The 17,215-nt window shown below is 37.6% G+C and overlaps 5 protein-coding genes across 8 annotated transcripts; 3 read left to right on the top strand and 2 right to left on the bottom strand.

Moving 5' to 3' along the window:
• Positions 1-8: 8 nt before the first annotated feature.
• Positions 9-1,382, top strand: LOC120778302. Of its 2 annotated transcripts, XM_040110089.1 has the most exons (3): positions 9-150; positions 209-442; positions 518-1,382. In XM_040110089.1, exons 2-3 carry the CDS (start codon positions 412-414, stop codon positions 1,318-1,320), a joined length of 834 nt encoding a protein of 277 aa, XP_039966023.1. In that variant the 5' UTR covers positions 9-150; positions 209-411; the 3' UTR covers positions 1,321-1,382. The 2 variants fall into 2 exon arrangements, with proteins under 2 accessions (XP_039966023.1, XP_039966022.1); XM_040110088.1 differs by having other exon boundaries at positions 9-442.
• A 3,376-nt stretch (positions 1,383-4,758) lies between these two features.
• On the bottom strand, positions 4,759-9,904 carry LOC120777474 (erythroid differentiation-related factor 1). The gene is made up of 9 exons (XM_040108807.1): positions 9,739-9,904; positions 9,476-9,681; positions 6,976-9,134; positions 6,734-6,913; positions 6,357-6,675; positions 6,116-6,299; positions 5,730-5,857; positions 5,473-5,657; positions 4,759-5,394 (listed from the first exon to the last, which is right to left on the bottom strand). The coding sequence occupies exons 1-9, from the start codon at positions 9,757-9,759 to the stop codon at positions 4,991-4,993; spliced, it is 3,786 nt and encodes a 1,261-aa protein (XP_039964741.1). The 5' UTR covers positions 9,760-9,904; the 3' UTR covers positions 4,759-4,990.
• A 691-nt stretch (positions 9,905-10,595) lies between these two features.
• On the top strand, positions 10,596-12,419 carry LOC120778563 (very-long-chain enoyl-CoA reductase). The gene is made up of 5 exons (XM_040110426.1): positions 10,596-10,758; positions 10,855-11,216; positions 11,515-11,731; positions 11,795-11,910; positions 11,967-12,419. The coding sequence occupies exons 1-5, from the start codon at positions 10,753-10,755 to the stop codon at positions 12,169-12,171; spliced, it is 906 nt and encodes a 301-aa protein (XP_039966360.1). The 5' UTR covers positions 10,596-10,752; the 3' UTR covers positions 12,172-12,419.
• A 378-nt stretch (positions 12,420-12,797) lies between these two features.
• On the top strand, positions 12,798-13,838 carry LOC120778057 (uncharacterized protein C1orf50 homolog). The gene is made up of 4 exons (XM_040109739.1): positions 12,798-13,070; positions 13,131-13,300; positions 13,362-13,523; positions 13,607-13,838. The coding sequence occupies exons 1-4, from the start codon at positions 13,013-13,015 to the stop codon at positions 13,793-13,795; spliced, it is 579 nt and encodes a 192-aa protein (XP_039965673.1). The 5' UTR covers positions 12,798-13,012; the 3' UTR covers positions 13,796-13,838.
• Positions 13,839-13,924: 86 nt separating this feature from the next.
• LOC120778056 (microfibrillar-associated protein 1) lies at positions 13,925-15,895 on the bottom strand. 3 transcript variants are annotated; one of them, XM_040109737.1, is made up of 6 exons: positions 15,811-15,895; positions 15,607-15,705; positions 15,073-15,545; positions 14,738-15,010; positions 14,548-14,672; positions 13,925-14,484 (listed from the first exon to the last, which is right to left on the bottom strand). In XM_040109737.1, exons 2-6 carry the CDS (start codon positions 15,674-15,676, stop codon positions 14,049-14,051), a joined length of 1,377 nt encoding a protein of 458 aa, XP_039965671.1. In that variant the 5' UTR covers positions 15,677-15,705; positions 15,811-15,895; the 3' UTR covers positions 13,925-14,048. The 3 variants fall into 3 exon arrangements, with proteins under 3 accessions (XP_039965671.1, XP_039965672.1, XP_039965670.1); XM_040109738.1 differs by lacking the exon at positions 15,811-15,895 and adding an exon at positions 15,769-15,785; XM_040109736.1 differs by lacking the exon at positions 15,811-15,895 and having other exon boundaries at positions 15,607-15,802.
• Positions 15,896-17,215: the final 1,320 nt, after the last annotated feature.

Here is a 17,215-nt window from a genome sequence, read left to right as displayed (position 1 = left end):
TTATGGTTTTCAATGCTGGTTCGCTGCAAGCACAAGCTAAGACAAATGAGCGCTTGTCACTTATCGTCATTCTTAATCGCTTTGACTCAATGGACGCGCACAAAATTCATCACCAAAACATCGGCTCTGCGGTCAGCGAGCTTTCAACAGGTTATTGCCTGACCTAGTTATATTTAAATCATAACAAGCACCAACTATTGATTTATAGCGCATCATTTCGACGACTTTGTCAACCATGGCGGCTTGACTCACTTATTCATGAGCTTCCCCGAAGCACTTGACTGGCAGCAGTGTTAGATTCTTATCACGTTAGTTAGTAAAAGTTGAAGAAAGACCAGCTAATAGCCATTAGTATTTGGTGTGCCTCAATATAAAAGCAAGTTCTCGGAGTTAGAAGACAACATAAGCAAAATGAATACCACAAAAGTCATACGAGAACTCGGTAAGTCATTCTTACAGCACAACTGTAACGTAGCAATCTACTTAGAATTAACTTTTTCTGATATCTGACCCACAGCTATCCTGCTGCTGCTCACTGCCAGCTCGAGCCCACTTGTTCACTCGCTTCGTGCCACACCACTGCACTTCGGTGTTGCTCGTAATGCGGACGGTGATGGCAAATTAGTAATCTACGCACAGGATGAACAACCGGCCATGCAGGAACCGCGCCTGGATGCAAGCGCACCAGCTAGTGAAAGCGCCAAAGACACAACAACGCCACAAGAAAGCGAACTAGAGAAGGACAGTCGCAAATTGCCCGACTATCTATACTCGAATGCTATGCCCGTTATGGACGATGAGAGTATTAAATTTATGCTGCCCAGTATCGGTTTTCCTATTTATACTGGTGCAACACCAAATACAGCCGCCATACTGGACAATCGTCTAACATCGAATGATATGCGCCGCAACTATCCTTACTATGAGAATGCTTATCAACGTTGGGCGCTTGCCGATCGCTTACAACTCGGTTTCAATTTGAACGGTAATGCCGGTTTAAATTTATTGTCGCCTGCTACTAAATTGCAAAATGGTGCCATGAATCAAGAAAATCCTGCTCTACAACCGCCCGCTGCCATATTGCCTGTGGCTGTAGTGGGGCCACCAGGTCCACCGGGACCGCCTGGACCGCCAGGCCCACGCGGACTTACCGGCGCAACCGGACCTATGGGTAGACCTGGTCCTCAGGGACGTGCTGGCCCACCTGGACCATCGGGTCCACCAGGACCGCAGATAACTCATGGTTTAAATCAGAATCCAAACATTTGGTACGCATCTAACGCTAAACCTTTGCTTCCATTATACCAAAATGAAAGTTAGCTTCATTACCGTTGACAACAAAGAGAAGAAAACACTTAATAAATAAATACAGAAATAATTAATTTTGAAAGAAGCTTTTTTAATTAATATACTTTTTATAAGGGGTTTATGGAAAGAAGTTTTATACTAGAACGGGTTAAAAATTTTATATTTTGGCAGACACTCAAAAACTACACAACTTGGGTTTTTTTAGATTATCAATGTTCTTATTTGAATGCATAAAATATATTATGAAAGAACCAAATGGATGTTCTACGCTTCGAAGATCTTAAAAACATGAACCGAAAATAAAAGTTATTTCATAATTTTTGACAGAAAAAATCATTGTAAAGGAAAGGTCGGTTAGTCGAAAAAGTCTTTTCGTACTTTGTCAGTAGTTGTCGTTACAGTCGTATATCTCCAGTGCTACCAATCACATTGTGTCATACCATATAGTGTTAGAAAGTTAAGATTTTAAGCTTCATTTAATCAAAAACAAATTAAATTCGGGGAAGTTGAAAAAAAGTTACAGCTGTTCAAAAATGAGTGAAAGTAATGAAGAAATTCGCTATATTTTGAAATTTTTGTGTAAAAAAGGGAAGAATGCCACGCAAGCCACAAATGAAATTTGTGAAGTTTACGGAGACGATGATGTATCAGTTCGTGTAGCACAACAGTGGTTCGCTCGCTTCCGTTCTAGAAATTTCGATGTGAAAGATGCACCTCGCTCTGGTCGACCTATCGTTGAAAAAGTCGATGAAATTATGGAAAAGATTGACCAGGACCCTCACCTAAGCAGCCATGACATCGCTAAGGAACTTAACATTCATCATCAAATGATTTTGAACCATTTAAAAAAGGCTGGCTATAAAAAGAAGCTCGGTGTTTGAGTACCATAAAAATTGTCTGTAAAAATTTTAATGGACCGAATTAACATCTGCGATTCTTTACTGAAACGAAATGAAATCGAACCATTTCTGAAGCGAATGGTAACAGGAGACGAAAATTGGAACGAATACGACAATAATGTGTGCAAGGGATCGTGGTCCAAAAAATGGTGGGATTGGAAAGGAATCATCCGGTATGAGCTGCTCCAGCCTGGTCGAACGATTGATTCTAGATTTTACTGTCAACAACTGATGAGATTGAGGCAAGCAATCGAAAAAAATTGCCAAAACTGATGAACAGAAAGAGCTTCGTCTTCTATCAGGACAACGCTAGACCCACACATATTTGATGGCTCGGCAAAAACTGGGAGAGCTTGGCTGGGAAGTCTTGATGCATCTATCATGTAGCCTTGAGCTTGCACCATCGGACTACCATATGTTGAAAACTAAAGTTCCGTTGACAATCTTCTGTTTAACTTTCATTTTGATGCAATTTCCCAACTGAAACATAATCAAATATACAAGAACCTTCCCAACCAAAAAGCACCTTCATATACATACATACATACAAGGGGCATTCCAAAATAAACAGGACTTAAAAAAATAACAGAACAAATAGTTTTTTTCGCAAAAATCAATGTGGTGGGGACTTTAACGCTAAGCATTTAAATGTACTATATAACAAAGTTTAATTATTCAACTATTTCCACCAGGAAACGCACATACTGGCCAAGTTATCCTCGAAAAAATCCAGACCTTCTAGATTTTGTCATGTATAAAGGCATATCACAACACCAACTTTACATTAAAGAGAGCTTTGACTTAAACTCTGATCATTCGCCAATAATAGTAACGTTTGGGACTACGGTGTCCAGTAACCATACAAAATTATTACGCAAAATACTGATATAGCTGCATTTTGAAACCGTTCCTTCCTATTGAATTAAGACAAATTAAAGAACACGAAGTAGCAGAATATCTTAGGAATCTGGATCCCCATGCAAACAATCCAGAGCTTAACCTGTGTTAGGCAACCAAAGATTTAAAGAGGCCTATTAGAAGAAACACAGTTATTGAAAGAATTATGGTGTCAGATTCAGCGATAATCAAAAGAAAGCCGAAGTGTTTGCTCTCCGTTTGCATTCAGTTTTTCGCCCGAGGGAAATTCCTGATGATGAAAACACTGCTTAGGTACAAAACTTTCTAGAATCCCCTTGCCTTGTCTTGATGAGTCTGCCTATTCGAAAAATTTCTATTAAAGAAGTTACGACTGAGATTAAGAAAATAAAACTTAAAAAGTCGCATGGATTTGATAAAATTGATGGATTTACTACCAAGCAACAAAGACTTAAATTTTTCTTTTGTTAAAGACAAAATCAGCAAAGCTTGTCGAAGATACCTTGACATATTTTCTAATCATGAGAACTTACTGCCTATAAATCTATTGGAGAACAGTATGGACGTTAAAAAGAACTCACGTTTTAGACCTTCCGGATATATGTATGTACATATGTATAACCGTTGGATGGCAAAAGAAACATTTGTAATGCAATTCAAAATCTTAAACTCCTTTTCTTGCTTCCATAACATTTTATCGGCAGATGCGTTACTGTAAAGCAAGAGGGTTACCCCATCTTTGGCTGCTTTAAAGGCACCAACTCTTGAGATTTTGCTATGAATGTTCTTTTTGGCATTTGCTTACAAAACAATGCCGTTTCGTCGGCATTACATACTACATATGTGATCTGGAGTATATCTACCCTCTTGAATTATTTTTGCTAGTTCATCCGGATAATTTTTTGCAGCATTTTCGTCTGCTGGTGCCAACTCATCATTGCTTTAGAACTTAATGTCTTTATGTTATTTGCATGAACATTCTCTATAACAGAGAACGTTTATAACGTTCCCTGTCTATTATAAACGTTCTCTGTCTATAATACACGTTCTCTGTTCTCTGCCCATGTGAATGAATGTGCTAACATTTGCATTTCTCTGTTGTCATTTCGTTATCTTTCTCTGCCACGGCGCAGCTGCTGTTAAAGATGTAAACGATGTTAATTTAGTGGAAATGTCATTCGTTGAAATCTAAGGTTTTACTCGTTAATTTTTAAAGTTCTTCCTGTAAACAATTTGGATTTCATTTCATCTTCGATCAAAATTATTAATCTAACATAATATATAAGTACACACATACGACTGCAGAATTCATAAAAGCACAAAATTTATTTTTGTCTGTGTATTTCTGTAATAATTATAACGCTTATCTTTCATTACAAAAGTAAACATGAATGCAAAACCAATTTACGACTTTTAGAAATCTAAAGTAATGACTTTATTATTTAATAAAATAAGTACAAAATTCAATATTTGCATACCAAGAGGAAATTAAATGCATTTTATTAACTTTCGAAACTAAAAAACTTAACTACATTGCATAAGTAATAAAAACAAAAAATAATTGTATTACTGTGATTTACGCACTAGTTACAGTCAAACGGTACAAAATTAGGTTCGTTAATTAATTAAAAATTCGTAAAAACAATAAAATTAAATTAGTTCTACAATTCATGTATAACTCATTTCACACGTGGTCTTACAATTCTAATTTATTGTTACCACCAGGGTCTCTGCACAAAGGTCGAATTTAATTCAGTAACGATGACCGGAAGCTTACGTGTTAGCAATTCAAAATCACTTAAAATTAATTACAACTTGCGTAGCGCTGCGCGATTTCATAGCCAGTCATAAGGAAAATGATTCAATTAGACTTTAGTTGTAGCATAATAACAGGCAGAAGCAGCAGCTTAAAGCTTCTCAGCTGCATTCGGCATGTGTGACTGCTGCAGCTCATTTAAGCGCTCCATTAAAGTGGCATAGTGCTGCGCCAACTGTTCAATGGACGCACTCTGCTGCTGCTCAGCTGTGCGTTTGCACGTCAACGTTGCCATATACATTTTCTTATAAAGTTCTACTAATCTTTTGGGGTCCTTGCCGTTGAGCAGCATTTTTATCAATGTTTTCAGTGTGTTTTGCAAACGACTTTCAAATAATAACATATGTTTACAGAACTCATCATTCGTTGTCTTGCTCTCTGTGGTATTATTTGTGGTTAAGGAGGTTAAGGCATATTCGAAAACCACTTTCGACTTGAGACACAAGCCCAAGGCGGTCTGCAAGTGTTTGACTTTTTGAGCAATATGCGGCGAAACTGAAATATGCAAAATCAAATAAAAAATATATAAATATACGTGCATAAAAATGTATATAACTTGAATGTAATAATTACTTTCTGCTAAGAATTCCTGCAATGAAATACGTTCAAGTTGCACAGCCAAATAAGCTTCGCGCAAGCTGTCTAATATAGCAGCGGCACGTTCATAGTGATGCTTGCACAGTTGCAAAGTGGTTTTTGGTATTGACGCGAGGTCAGTGCAGCTATTGCGTAATTGACTATAATAAAATGATGCGATACTGTAAAGAAAAAGTTAGGTTATAAAGAGTAACTTTTTTTTTAAGTTTACTAAACAGTATAAGCTAACTCACCGCTTATGTATTAGACCAGAGCGATAGGTGTAGAGTATCTGTCTGGAGCCGGTATGCTCTAAATCACAAAGTTTGAGCGATTTCTGCAACATGTCCAATACTTGCTTCTCCAATTCAGCGCGTGTAGCCTGTAAAGCACAAAAAAATATTTCTCTTACACTCTTTTTATAAAAACAAGGAAAATATTAAATTCGGTTGCAACGAAACTGTGATACCATACACAAATTTTCATATAAGAACTTTATTATGTTCGATCGTTTCTATGCAAACCATATGCTATGTAGTTTCGATCAGAACTGTATACTATATTTGAAGATTGCAGCGTAACTTTAGAGAACAATCTGTATCAAATTTACCCTATGCAGAGTATAACAAATATATTTTACCTCATCAGCAGTGCTAAAGTCTTGTAACTGTTTGGCCAAGGTAAACGTGGCAGTCGAAAGCTCCCAATGCACTAAGTCCCACAGCTCCACACTGCACTTTCGTGAACCCAGCACTTCTTTGGCTTTTTCGTAGTTCGAGAAGGCCTCACTATAAAACATCTTCTGTTTTCGCACGAAGTCAATGCTGCAAAAAAGGCGTTATTAGTAAAATAAATGGAAATTAAAATACAAGTATTCATACTTCTCTTCTGGCAGAAGCAAGTGCGCACGAAAACGCATAAAGCGACCCATGTTGCAATATAAAAATGCTTGATTAACATTGTCCTGCACCTCGTTAAACGCTGCAATGCCGCGTATCAGACAGTCATACGATTTCATAGCCAATTTCATATATACTGGTTCCTCAGACTTCTCCGGCGTTTCTCCTTGCTCAGACTTCTCCGAAGTTTCGTCTTGCTCAGCTTCGTCGGTTTGGCTTTTATCTGACATATTGATTTCGGTTGAATCACTATCGTCTGGCGATTTATTTGAGTTTTTCTCCATATCTTTTGCATATTCCTCTGAAAAATGTAGGAGTAAATTAATTATTTGATAAAAATTAAAGATTTGAGTGTAAACCTTGCGCCCAATACATGTATTTTAGACCCAGCTCATTGCGCACGTTGCCCAAACGTCGCAACAACTCACTCTTGGCCTCTTCATCTGTGACGCAATCAATAGCATTTTCATAACATTTGCAGCTGGAAAGCATTAAGTGTTCAAGGTTTGCCAATGGCGTGATTAGTTCAGTGATGCCGTCTAGAAAGCAAATGAAAGTATAGAGTGACGAGTTTATATTTACCATTTTGCTAACTACTTACCACTATTCAGGTCTTTAACTAACTCAATATCGATATTCTGTGCAATTTCCGATTCTTCGTTGAATTGCGCGAGATAACTGTCAATGTCCTGCCAACTCTTAGCCATTTGGTAGAAACAATCGCCGGCGCGTCCTAGCAAGCAACTCTTTTGCGAAACTATGTCGGACATGTATTTCAACACCACCTGCTGACAGCGGTAGGCCATATAAATAGCCTTTAGACATCTACCATACTTCAGCTCACCATAATGATATTCTGCATAGGTGGCATAGGTGAGACAAGCCTTCTCCAGCAACAGCAACTTCAAGTGCACATTCCAAGAGCCGAAATGTTGTGTATTGAACTTTGTTGCAATGCGTTTATCTTCGGCTTGTGGTTGTGCTGGCGCTTGATTGGCGTCAGCCTTTGCATTTTGACTCTCTTTCAACTCTTTACCCTTGTTACGCTTTGCTTTTGATTTTTTACCTTTCTTCGCCTTCTCACTATGTACGGAAAGGTTATCGTCTGCAGTTTCGTCAACCAAATTTTTGTTTGCTTCTGCTTCACCATTTAACAGCTGTTTGCTGAGGCTCTCGTAGGGTAGCGGTATCGGTTTGAAGGGTTTCGCCATATTCGGATGCTGTTCCTCATGCAGTATGCGTTGCTTTTCTTCATCCTTGGCGCGCACTTCACTTTCTTTGATAAATTTCTCCTCACTGGTGTTGAAAAACTTCAAACACGCTATGCCGGCGCTAATATGCTCCAATGCAATGCGGCAACGTTCCTCTATACCAGCCTGCAATGGGGATGGCGCACGCGGCACACGTTTTCCATTTTTAATTTGTGCTTCCAGATTTAATTCTTTGAGTGTATCGCAAATTTGTTTCATTGCCACATTGTCGCTGTGTTCGACATTTTCACTGAGTTCATTGTGCGTGTCATTCAAATTGAAATCATCATCGGTAACCGAATCACCATCTTCATCCTCTTCGTACACAGATTGCGTATCGGAATCTATATCGGTGTTATCGAATTTCGGCGCTTTGGGGTCAATGCCGGCCGGCACGTGTAAATCGGACAGTATATAGTGAGAAGATGTTACGATTTGTGGATATTTCTCCTTGGATAGCAGCTTAATGCAGTTATCTAGCAAAGCTTTGATGTTACCCGCCATCTTCGGTGTTATCTGTGCAGCCGTATTCTTCATATTGCGCGCCACTGTGTACAGAAGCATTGCCACAGGCACAGTGAAGGGATTTTCCTGCTTTTCATCACACCTATTCGCTTCCGTGTCTTTTTGGCAGAGCGTTGTCAGATCATACAGTTTTACAACATCATCGTTGCGTCCTTTAAACAACCAGTAAGTATGTCCAGATTTTGTTGCGTTCGCTTTTAAGAATGACAGTATATTTTGTGCAACATTGCGTACTACTTGTGGTGAAAACTGGGAGTTTTCGAGGTAGGGTAGATCTTCGGTTTTGATAATTTCATATTTCTGTACTATACCATCCAAGTGATAGCACATGACTACTTCCGGCACGTTGCACATCAAATTGTCTAGCCAATAATCAATACCGGTTAGTACATTGATTGGCTTAGCCATATCACGTAACCTTAAACTAATACATGGGCGATTAGGCCCACCGAAAATAGGCATGTCAGTACCGATCAGCATTCGTATATCTTCAAATGTCCAGAGCACATTCCGATTGAAGACATGACTCGATTTGGGATCTGGCACGTTCTCCTCTACCTTGGGTTCAGGTAATACTGGACCGGTAATGGGTAAAACTGGTCGTGTGCGTTGTGCTTCTTGTTCAGGCTCCTCAGCACCCGATTGCTTTAAGCTGTAGTAGAGGAATTTCGATAGCAAGTTTTTCGTTTGTAACGCTTCACGTGATTTGTCTTTTAGACAGAAGCTGTGATCTTTTTCGCCATATGCCATAATATGTTCTAATATAAAAGTACGTAGCCATTTCCAATCGTCGTCGGCTTTACGCAGCAAGTACTTCTGTATGTCGAACTCATCTAGCAACAATGTATTGCCCACCTTATGCACAATCATGCTGATGGCGCTTTTCGATGTATAGGGCATCTTCAGAAGCCGTTTTATGTTTTCCGCATCAGTCACAACATCCACCTCGCCCACACAGTCGGGAAACATGTGTGCAATGCTAAAGCTGAATAAGACAAACAAAATGAAAGGTTGTCATTGGATTCGATTTTGGTAAGGAATTAGAATAACCGAATTTAACGAAAATAACTAAATTCAAATTGTTTTTACCACTTTAGTTTAAAACTCTTTTAAATAAACTAACGAAATCTTTACATATTTTTTAGTATGTCGAATAAAAAGAGAAATATAAAAAAATGGAAAAAGTTTGGACTGCACCATATTAAAGGTATGTTGTTTTTACAGCAGCCGATTTAGAGGGAGGTAAAACTTTCCACCTCCCTTCAAACTCCTTTCATTCCGAAATACGCGATTATAAAAACACTGCCAAACTTTGAAATGACTCACCTAGCGAAGCCGGGCGATTGGTACAGCGCCTGGTGTAGCCCACTGTTGTCCGACGTGGTCAACCAATTAGAAGGTGGCAAATTCAAATTGGTGTTACATTGTAGACGATTGAAGCTTACTGGCACCTGCACTGCGGAAAACTTAACCACTGCTTTTGATTTCACTTCCACCAATTCATGTGGCCCGATATTCTGGCACAATTCAATCTTCGAAAGAACAGTTGAAGTTGCAACATCTGTTACCGCTTACTTTATATTTCTTACCTCTTCTGCACTGTCAGTCATATTGTACAATATTTATTTTCATTCCAATGTTAAAATAAAATTGATTTAATGTTTTATAAGTAATTTGTTTAATTTTCAGCTTAGGAACGTTCTATCAGATGTTTATTCTCCTCTAACTTCGATTCGTTTCCAGAAGAATCACATGTTAAAGGAAATCGCTACAATATTTACGAATAGGAGATGAGGGAAATGGATAGCAAGCTAAGCCAATGTTGTTTCTTGATCAAGTAAGGTGAAAGGGATTTAAAAACAAGTGAACATGTTATATTTACAGACCCAATAACTGAAGAAGTATGACAAAAGCCAATGTTAATTTAATAGGTGCACTTGAGCAACAGTTTGCAGTTAACTAATATCAATAAATCATCCATCGTACTCCTGCTTCTCCGAATCAACATAAATGTATCTAAAAGAAGTACTTCTCGCTGATTGGAAAAACTTAGTTTGTGGTGATGGTCAAGAATAAATCTTTGTAACTAATTGTGGCCATACACGACATACATGTAAGTACGTTCCAATAGTATGTGCGCAAGAGAGATGACTCGTATATGGATTTTTGAACATAAGAGTGCATAATTGCGAAAGTTTTCCATTTTTACGATCGGTTTGCAACCAAATCTGTTGTGCCACTTGACTTTCCAGCCAGGAAGCAAATTTTTTTTTTTAAATCTGCTATTTACAATAATAGGTAAGCTTTAAACAAATCCGTACATATAAAAAATGCGTAAAGATCAATTAACAGTTAATTTATCGATAACTCGAAAGGCATTATTCATTATGCCAACAATATCTTTAAATAATCGACTGAACTTTGATTTCTCTTTTTGCTTCGAATAAACTTCGAAATTTTCATAGCAACTGATTTGTGCATAGCGCATTTAAGAAAACTGTCTGGTGGAATTCACACAATTCACAAATTGCTGTTGACAGTGAATATAACTTGACCAACATTTGCATTCCGTACACCATAAGATCGGCATATTAATTTGCATAATGGATGTAAGTTGATGTGTACAAAATACATAAATTAAAACAACTAGTTTCTGCATTGATAATACTGATAGTGCAATTATAATTATTTTACAAAAAACCTAGATTGAAATATTGTCAACAACTGGCACAAAAACTTTTGGAAGATGTCAAGTTCCGGCCAATACTACAGTTGGAGATCTACGTTATATTATTCATAAAAAATTCCGTAGCACACCGGCACCGGAGCGGCAGTCCTTACGATTGGAGCCGCGTGGCAAAGCTCTGAAAGAAACTGACACTTTAGAGGCGGCTAACGTGGGAAAATCCAGCAAGATTTACATTAAAGATCTCGGCCCACAAATTGGATGGAAGACTGTATTTTTAGCTGAGTACGCTGGTCCGCTTTTCGTATATCTTATCTTCTATGGACGTCCTAGTTTTATCTACGGTGAAGCAGCAGATACACCTATTTCTTTAACAGCACAGTAAGTTTGTCAATCTTGAACTTTCCCCTGGTGCGCTCTAGTGGCTGTCATTAGCGCAGCACAACACATAAACGTAAAAAGCAAACATAGCAACAATGCAGACAACAACAAAAGCGGCGACCCAGTTTAACCTTTTAAATTTTTATGTTTTTCTGTGTTATATCTTCGCCGCGGTCGAATCGCAATCGCTATGTGTTTCACAAGCCCTCATCAATTTTTGCATTCATTATAAATCGCTTTTATACATTCGCAAACTTTAAGAAATTGCAAAATTATATAATTTTATTTCCTTTTACAGTATCGCTGCTGGCTGCTACATTGTACATTATGTTAAGCGAATTTTGGAGACTATTTTTGTACATCGTTTCTCGCACGCTACTATGCCCATTCGTAATCTGTTCAAAAATTGCAGCTACTACTGGGGATTCACCGCATACGTTTCCTACCACGTTAATCACCCATTGTTTACCAGTCCCTGTGCTCTTCAAGTCTGGGGTTCTCTAGCAGCTTTCGCGGTATATTCATTATACTAATAAAATATGAAGATAAATTACTAAAAGTTATATATACTCCTTTAGATATGCGAAATCGGCAATTTCTCAGTACACATTGCTCTACGCAACTTGCGTCCGCCTGGCACAAAGGTGCGCCGAATTCCAGTACCTGATGGCAATCTCTTCACAAAATTATTCAAGTAAGTTTACTCAACTTAAATTAAGTTTAACTTTACTAATAGTGTTCAACTTTCAGTTTGGTTTCCTGTCCGAACTACACATATGAGATTGGTTCTTGGGTAGCATTCTCTCTGATGACTCAATGTCTACCAGCTATGCTTTTTGCTATTGCTGGAGCTTACCAAATGACTGTATGGGCCTTGGGCAAGCACCGCAACTACAAAAAGGAGTTCAAAGACTATCCCAGAGGTCGTCGTGCCATCTTTCCATTTGTGCTTTAAATTTCCAGCAGTAAAAAATTTGTGCAAATTTGAAAATTATGTTAGACAACATAAAACATTTCCATTGCAATATACTTATTGCATTAAAGTTTATATATAACATTTGAACAAACTAATATTTAATTGTCATAGGTGTTAGATTTATCCTTCTCCCGGTGTAGACGCTGTATTCATACAAGCAAATAAGTATGTCATACATGACCTAATCAATTGTTAATAAATAATAAAATGTGGTTTTGTGAAAAAAAGTTGTTTGATTGTTTAAACGCCACCGCATGACAATTGAAACTCGGTTTCGAATTGCATTTTATAATAAGAATCTGTGCTATAAAATATTGGATTAAATGTTGATAGCAGCTATAAGTTCTGTTTCTTTACACAAATGGTTTTGGATACATATTTGTGACTCTTAATACTTTTATTAATTGATGTTTATTTTAATCAATATTATCAATATACATCAATTTTATTTATGTTGCGCCACTGTACATTGCTGTCAAATTGTCAAAACATATGTTATGTTTGTAAGGGGATGGCACGGTACCACAAAGTTATCGGTAAATAAATCTTTTATTTGATAATATAACCATCCTTAGCTACCAGCTTTATAAACTCCTCCTGGGAAGTGGGAACGCATTACAAATTATTAACAATTTTTTATGTTTTATTGAAGCAGCAATTTCATTATACAATTCTATTGATATTCATTCCTCCAAAAATTATCGATGTAATTCAATTCGATACAACAAGAAACATCTGACCATACAGTGCTTGCATGCTTTACAGCAACAATTCTACACAACAAATAAAAAATTAAAATTCGAAGCTTTTCAGGTTTGTTATGAAAAGGAGCGCAGTAGAAATGGAGCGTCTGACATATGAATCTGCCGTGAAAAAGGGTAATTACTTGTTGCACCATATATAGTTAATAATTCGCTAAAAATGTTATAATTTCACAGCGCAGTTGGTTGAACGGAATCCTCATCCTAATGGCGTGAATATAGTAGATCCATTGCGCGTGTCCATGCATAATGAGGAAGATATCATTTCACTGGCAACACAAATACAAAATGCGGATAAGCAGTTGAAAGCCGGAACATGTCAGAAACTTTGTGTGATACTAGATCAGGTGAGATCGACACATTTGCTTATAGTGAAACATTTAGTCTATATTTACATATATGCTCTAGATTAAAATGCTGCAAGCGCAAGCCATGCAAATACTAAAGGAGTCCGACGAGAGTCAATTATTGCACAATGCCGCCTGTAACTTCACAAAGAAACCCGGCCACGTTTATCATCTTTATCAACGCCAATCCGGTCAGAGTTATTTCAGTATGCTTTCGCCGGAAGTAAGTTTACATTCTCTACAGATGTACATATACATACATGTGTATAAGCTATTAATTTGCTAATTTCTAAATTTTGTCCGCAGGAATGGAGCGGTAGTGTAGATCAGAAATATCTTGGCAGCTACAGGTTAGAATTTGATTTGTCATGGACGCCGTTGGATAAAATGAAGGAACGAGATGAGAAGATGAAGTGGGCTGAGAAATGTTTGGCAACAAGCTCCTTACCGGCAGGTCCAATACCAATGGCCATTGATTTTGGTAATGATAAATAAACAAGTAAATGTACTCTAGCAAAATTTGATGTGTAATAAAAATGTAATTCTAAGCTTCAAAAAAAAAAAGGTTGTTGTTGTGAAACGTGTTATCATCACATAATTTTTTAAAAGAAAAGTTTATTTCTATTGTTCAATTAAATCTAAAGCTTTATTAAATGCTTATCTCTAAAACTATTTATACATACGTATGAATCTATACATGCATATGTATGTGTTGCGTGTATATAATTGCCATTTCTTTGTAAAATTACTATTCCATCTTCTTGCGCTTGGACAAAGTGGGTCGATCAAATACTTGCTTCATACCACCAGCTTTCTCATTGTGGAATTTAATGTTATTTGAGGTCTCAGCATACCACGGCGAATCGAATTTCGTTGTATCTTGATCCACTAAATGTGTATATTTGGTACGACCGCAGCGACCGAAGTTCTTCACTTGCATCACCTTAGGCAGGATAGTCTTGTCGAAGTGATCTTCCAGTGTGGCTTGAGCAAAGTCACGCTTCAACACATCATTTTCTTCGTCCAAGTAGAAAGCACCACGATGATAGTACTTTTGCAAAAATTTATACTTTCCTTTGGCAGCTTTGTTCGTGATAACCTTGGGGTTGTTACGCAGTTCCTGGCGACGTTCTTCTTCAGTCAAGCTACGCATACGATCAATTTCGAGTTTCTCACGTTCAGCACTGCGAATGAAAAAAAGAATTCGTTAATAAAAATATCAAAACAAACAAGATATTATCACATACTTTTCACGTTCTTCACGATCACGTTTTACACGTTTCAACTCGCGCAATTTCCACGCTTCGTACTCAACTTCATCGTTTTCATCATCCGTGCACACATCATCGATGCTGGCTTCCGCGGTGTCGGGCTGTTAAAGAAAGATTCGGTAATATTGAGAACGCGTTATTATGCAACAACAAATGTTTAATATACCTTAGCTTTTTCCAAGTCCTTCTTGACGCTTTCCTCTACCAAACGTAATGTAGCGCGTCTACGTTCCTTTGCTGAACGTTTGGCTTCGGCCTCTAGCTGCTTTTGCTTTTGTGCCTCACGCTCCTTCTCTTGTATAGTCGCGCGTTCGCGCTTGCGCACAAAAAGTGGTTTCAATCGAGGTTCGTTATCTTCCTCACTCTCGGTTTCTTCTTCATATTCAGAACTTTCGGTTTCTGAAGATTCAGATTTATTTTCATCTTCTTTTTGCAAAATCTACAAATATAAATTAAATTTTATATTGCGGGCTAAACATAAACAGCTACTAATTTACTTACCTCTTCTTCCTTCTGCTGTTGTAACATGCGATGCCGCAATCTTAGACGACGTTGTTCTAACTCATCCTCACTCACATCTGAGTCTGTGTCCGACTCAGAGGCGAGTGTGATTTTATTTGTCACTGGGCCTTCGGGTTTTTCTGGCTCACTCTCTTCAGATTCTGATTCCACTATCTCCGGTTCGTGTATGTGTCTATGCCTTTCACGTCGCTCTCGTTCAAGTTCTTCTTGATCTTCTGGACGCGTTCTCAAACGTCGTAAACGTGGATCATCGACTTCTCCTTCATCACCCGAATGAACCTCAGCATGTTCACGCTGAGAGCGCCGTTCAAGTTGTGCTTGCGCAGCTCGTTTGCGATGATCTATGAAATCTTCCAAATCGGATTCATCAGAGCTACTGCCTGCTAAAGCGTAATCTGGCCGCTTTCCGGACACATAGCGCTGAACTTTTACTTTTTGCATAGATATTTCACCTGAGAAATTAGGAATATTGTATAGTTGATGAGTGATAAACGTAAATCCTATTGAACTTACCTTTTTCATTGCGAACAGGCACAGCACCGGCGGTACTCTGAATAGCAGCAGCTAACGTAGCGGAACTCATTTTTATTAATTTGTTTTGCGAGTATTTCTCTGTAACAGAGGATTTACATATGTCACACTTAGTTTTAAGTTCCTTTTAAGTATGGTAATAACCTTTGAATTAACGAAACACTATTTTTGACACAGTTTAAATACCTTTCTATCAGTTTTTCATTTATTCAATAAAATTTTGTCCTGAAAAAACAAATGTATGAAATGTATTTTGTTGGTAAACATATGTTTTGAAAAAGTAATAGCTCACGCATTTGTAATAGATCACAAAGTTGCATTTTTATCATAGGGTCGCATTTGGGGTTGTAATTTAATTTTGACAATATTATCAACTATTACAATTAGTGTAGCTTAATTTCGGATTTTTTATTTAACTTATACCATGTTCAGACCGAAAATTTAAAAGATTATATTATATTTAAGCATTTCATAACCCAACAGTGTTCTCCCTGCCGTTAGAAAGATCAAAAAACAGCTGTTTTTGCTATTCAAGAATTTACATCGCTCAATATTTATCAAAAGAAAACATTGTCATATAGTATTTTGTAATAAAAGCCGTATTCTTTTAAATATTTTCCATATAATGAAAATAATCGACGCATTTTTTTTTCATTTGGGAAGTCGATTTTCAGCCGAAATTAGATTCATTGCTCTAATAAAAATTTGTTTGTTTACATTTTTTCCTTTTTGAAGTGTCTAAATCAGCTGTGATAATGTAATAGATTTCCAATGCTGCCAAGTAGATGGCGCAAAATCAGAGTCACACAGAGAGATTTAGCGTAGACCAGTTTCAAATCACTCCAATAAAGTGATTTTGAACTGTCATTTTTGTATGGCGAAATCTTGATAAATTTATAAGATTAGTGGGATAAACCACTCAACAGCCGAAATCGTGTGATTAAGTGTCGGTCTGAACATAGTATAAGATCATATACCGAAACTATTGCAAATCTATTAATGTTTGAAAAAAATTTTCAAGCCAATTTGTTGTAATATTATTATATGCTGAGAACTCGTTGTTGTTGTAGCGGTGGAAAACATCCCTTAAATCATTTGGAAGAATGCTGCCTAATTGACAGTCTTTAGCTGGTTAACAATCCGGGCCCGTTCCGGTTGCGTATAATCGATCCTCGAGGAAACAAGCTACGGTCTCGTAGATAGTCTCGGTGTCTTTTTTAGACAAAGAATAGCAAAGAAACATTGTTTGCTAAGTACAATGCGGTCGGTTCGCCGATTTCGAATTACCTGAGACCAATTTCGGTTCTGCGCACTACAAAAGGATTGGATGGGATGATTTTCAAAGGTTGTATACGTATTATAGCTACCTCTCAAGGTGCGCAGCAGCCTTTCCTTCAAGTAGTTTCTGATTGTGTGCTTTCGTAGTAACCATTCCGGTAGACATTCTCTGGAATAGAAACAAACTACCAGGTTCACGAAGCGAACATTGTCTAAATTCGTATACAACATACAACAGCCTTACAAGCCAGATTTCGTAAGCCACTACATTTAAAGCGACACTATTTATAGAGCTTCATTCTTTCCTGAGTCT

This window comes from Bactrocera tryoni, chromosome 5 (assembly GCF_016617805.1).
Source record: "Bactrocera tryoni isolate S06 chromosome 5, CSIRO_BtryS06_freeze2, whole genome shotgun sequence".
NCBI classification, from domain to species: Eukaryota; Metazoa; Arthropoda; class Insecta; order Diptera; family Tephritidae; genus Bactrocera; species Bactrocera tryoni.
The sequence above is the reverse complement of the archived record's forward strand: the minus strand, read 5'-3'. Positions and strand labels throughout refer to the sequence as shown.

Excerpts from the sequence above, each read along its gene's own strand:
- LOC120777474 (XM_040108807.1), bottom strand. The coding sequence starts at position 9,759 with ATGACTGACAGTGCAGAAGAG. Across the intron at positions 6,676-6,733 it reads ATACATGTATTGGGCGCAAG|AGGAATATGCAAAAGATATG; the intron begins GTTTACACTCAA and ends TACATTTTTCAG. Across the intron at positions 5,395-5,472 it reads GCAGGAATTCTTAGCAGAAA|TTTCGCCGCATATTGCTCAA; the intron begins GTAATTATTACA and ends TGCATATTTCAG.
- LOC120778057 (XM_040109739.1), top strand. The coding sequence starts at position 13,013 with ATGAAAAGGAGCGCAGTAGAAATGGAGCGTCTGACATATGAATCTGCC. Across the intron at positions 13,071-13,130 it reads TGAATCTGCCGTGAAAAAGG|CGCAGTTGGTTGAACGGAAT; the intron begins GTAATTACTTGT and ends ATAATTTCACAG. Across the intron at positions 13,301-13,361 it reads TTTGTGTGATACTAGATCAG|ATTAAAATGCTGCAAGCGCA; the intron begins GTGAGATCGACA and ends TATATGCTCTAG.
- LOC120778302 (XM_040110089.1), top strand. The coding sequence starts at position 412 with ATGAATACCACAAAAGTCATACGAGAACTCG. Across the intron at positions 443-517 it reads AAAAGTCATACGAGAACTCG|CTATCCTGCTGCTGCTCACT; the intron begins GTAAGTCATTCT and ends TCTGACCCACAG.
- LOC120778056 (XM_040109737.1), bottom strand. The coding sequence starts at position 15,676 with ATGAGTTCCGCTACGTTAGCTGCTGCTATTCAGAGTACCGCCGGTGCT. Across the intron at positions 15,546-15,606 it reads GCCTGTTCGCAATGAAAAAG|GTGAAATATCTATGCAAAAA; the intron begins GTAAGTTCAATA and ends CTAATTTCTCAG. Across the intron at positions 15,011-15,072 it reads AACAGCAGAAGGAAGAAGAG|ATTTTGCAAAAAGAAGATGA; the intron begins GTAAGTAAATTA and ends TTATATTTGTAG.
- LOC120778563 (XM_040110426.1), top strand. Across the intron at positions 11,217-11,514 it reads CCTATTTCTTTAACAGCACA|TATCGCTGCTGGCTGCTACA; the intron begins GTAAGTTTGTCA and ends TTCCTTTTACAG. Across the intron at positions 11,911-11,966 it reads CTCTTCACAAAATTATTCAA|TTTGGTTTCCTGTCCGAACT; the intron begins GTAAGTTTACTC and ends TTCAACTTTCAG.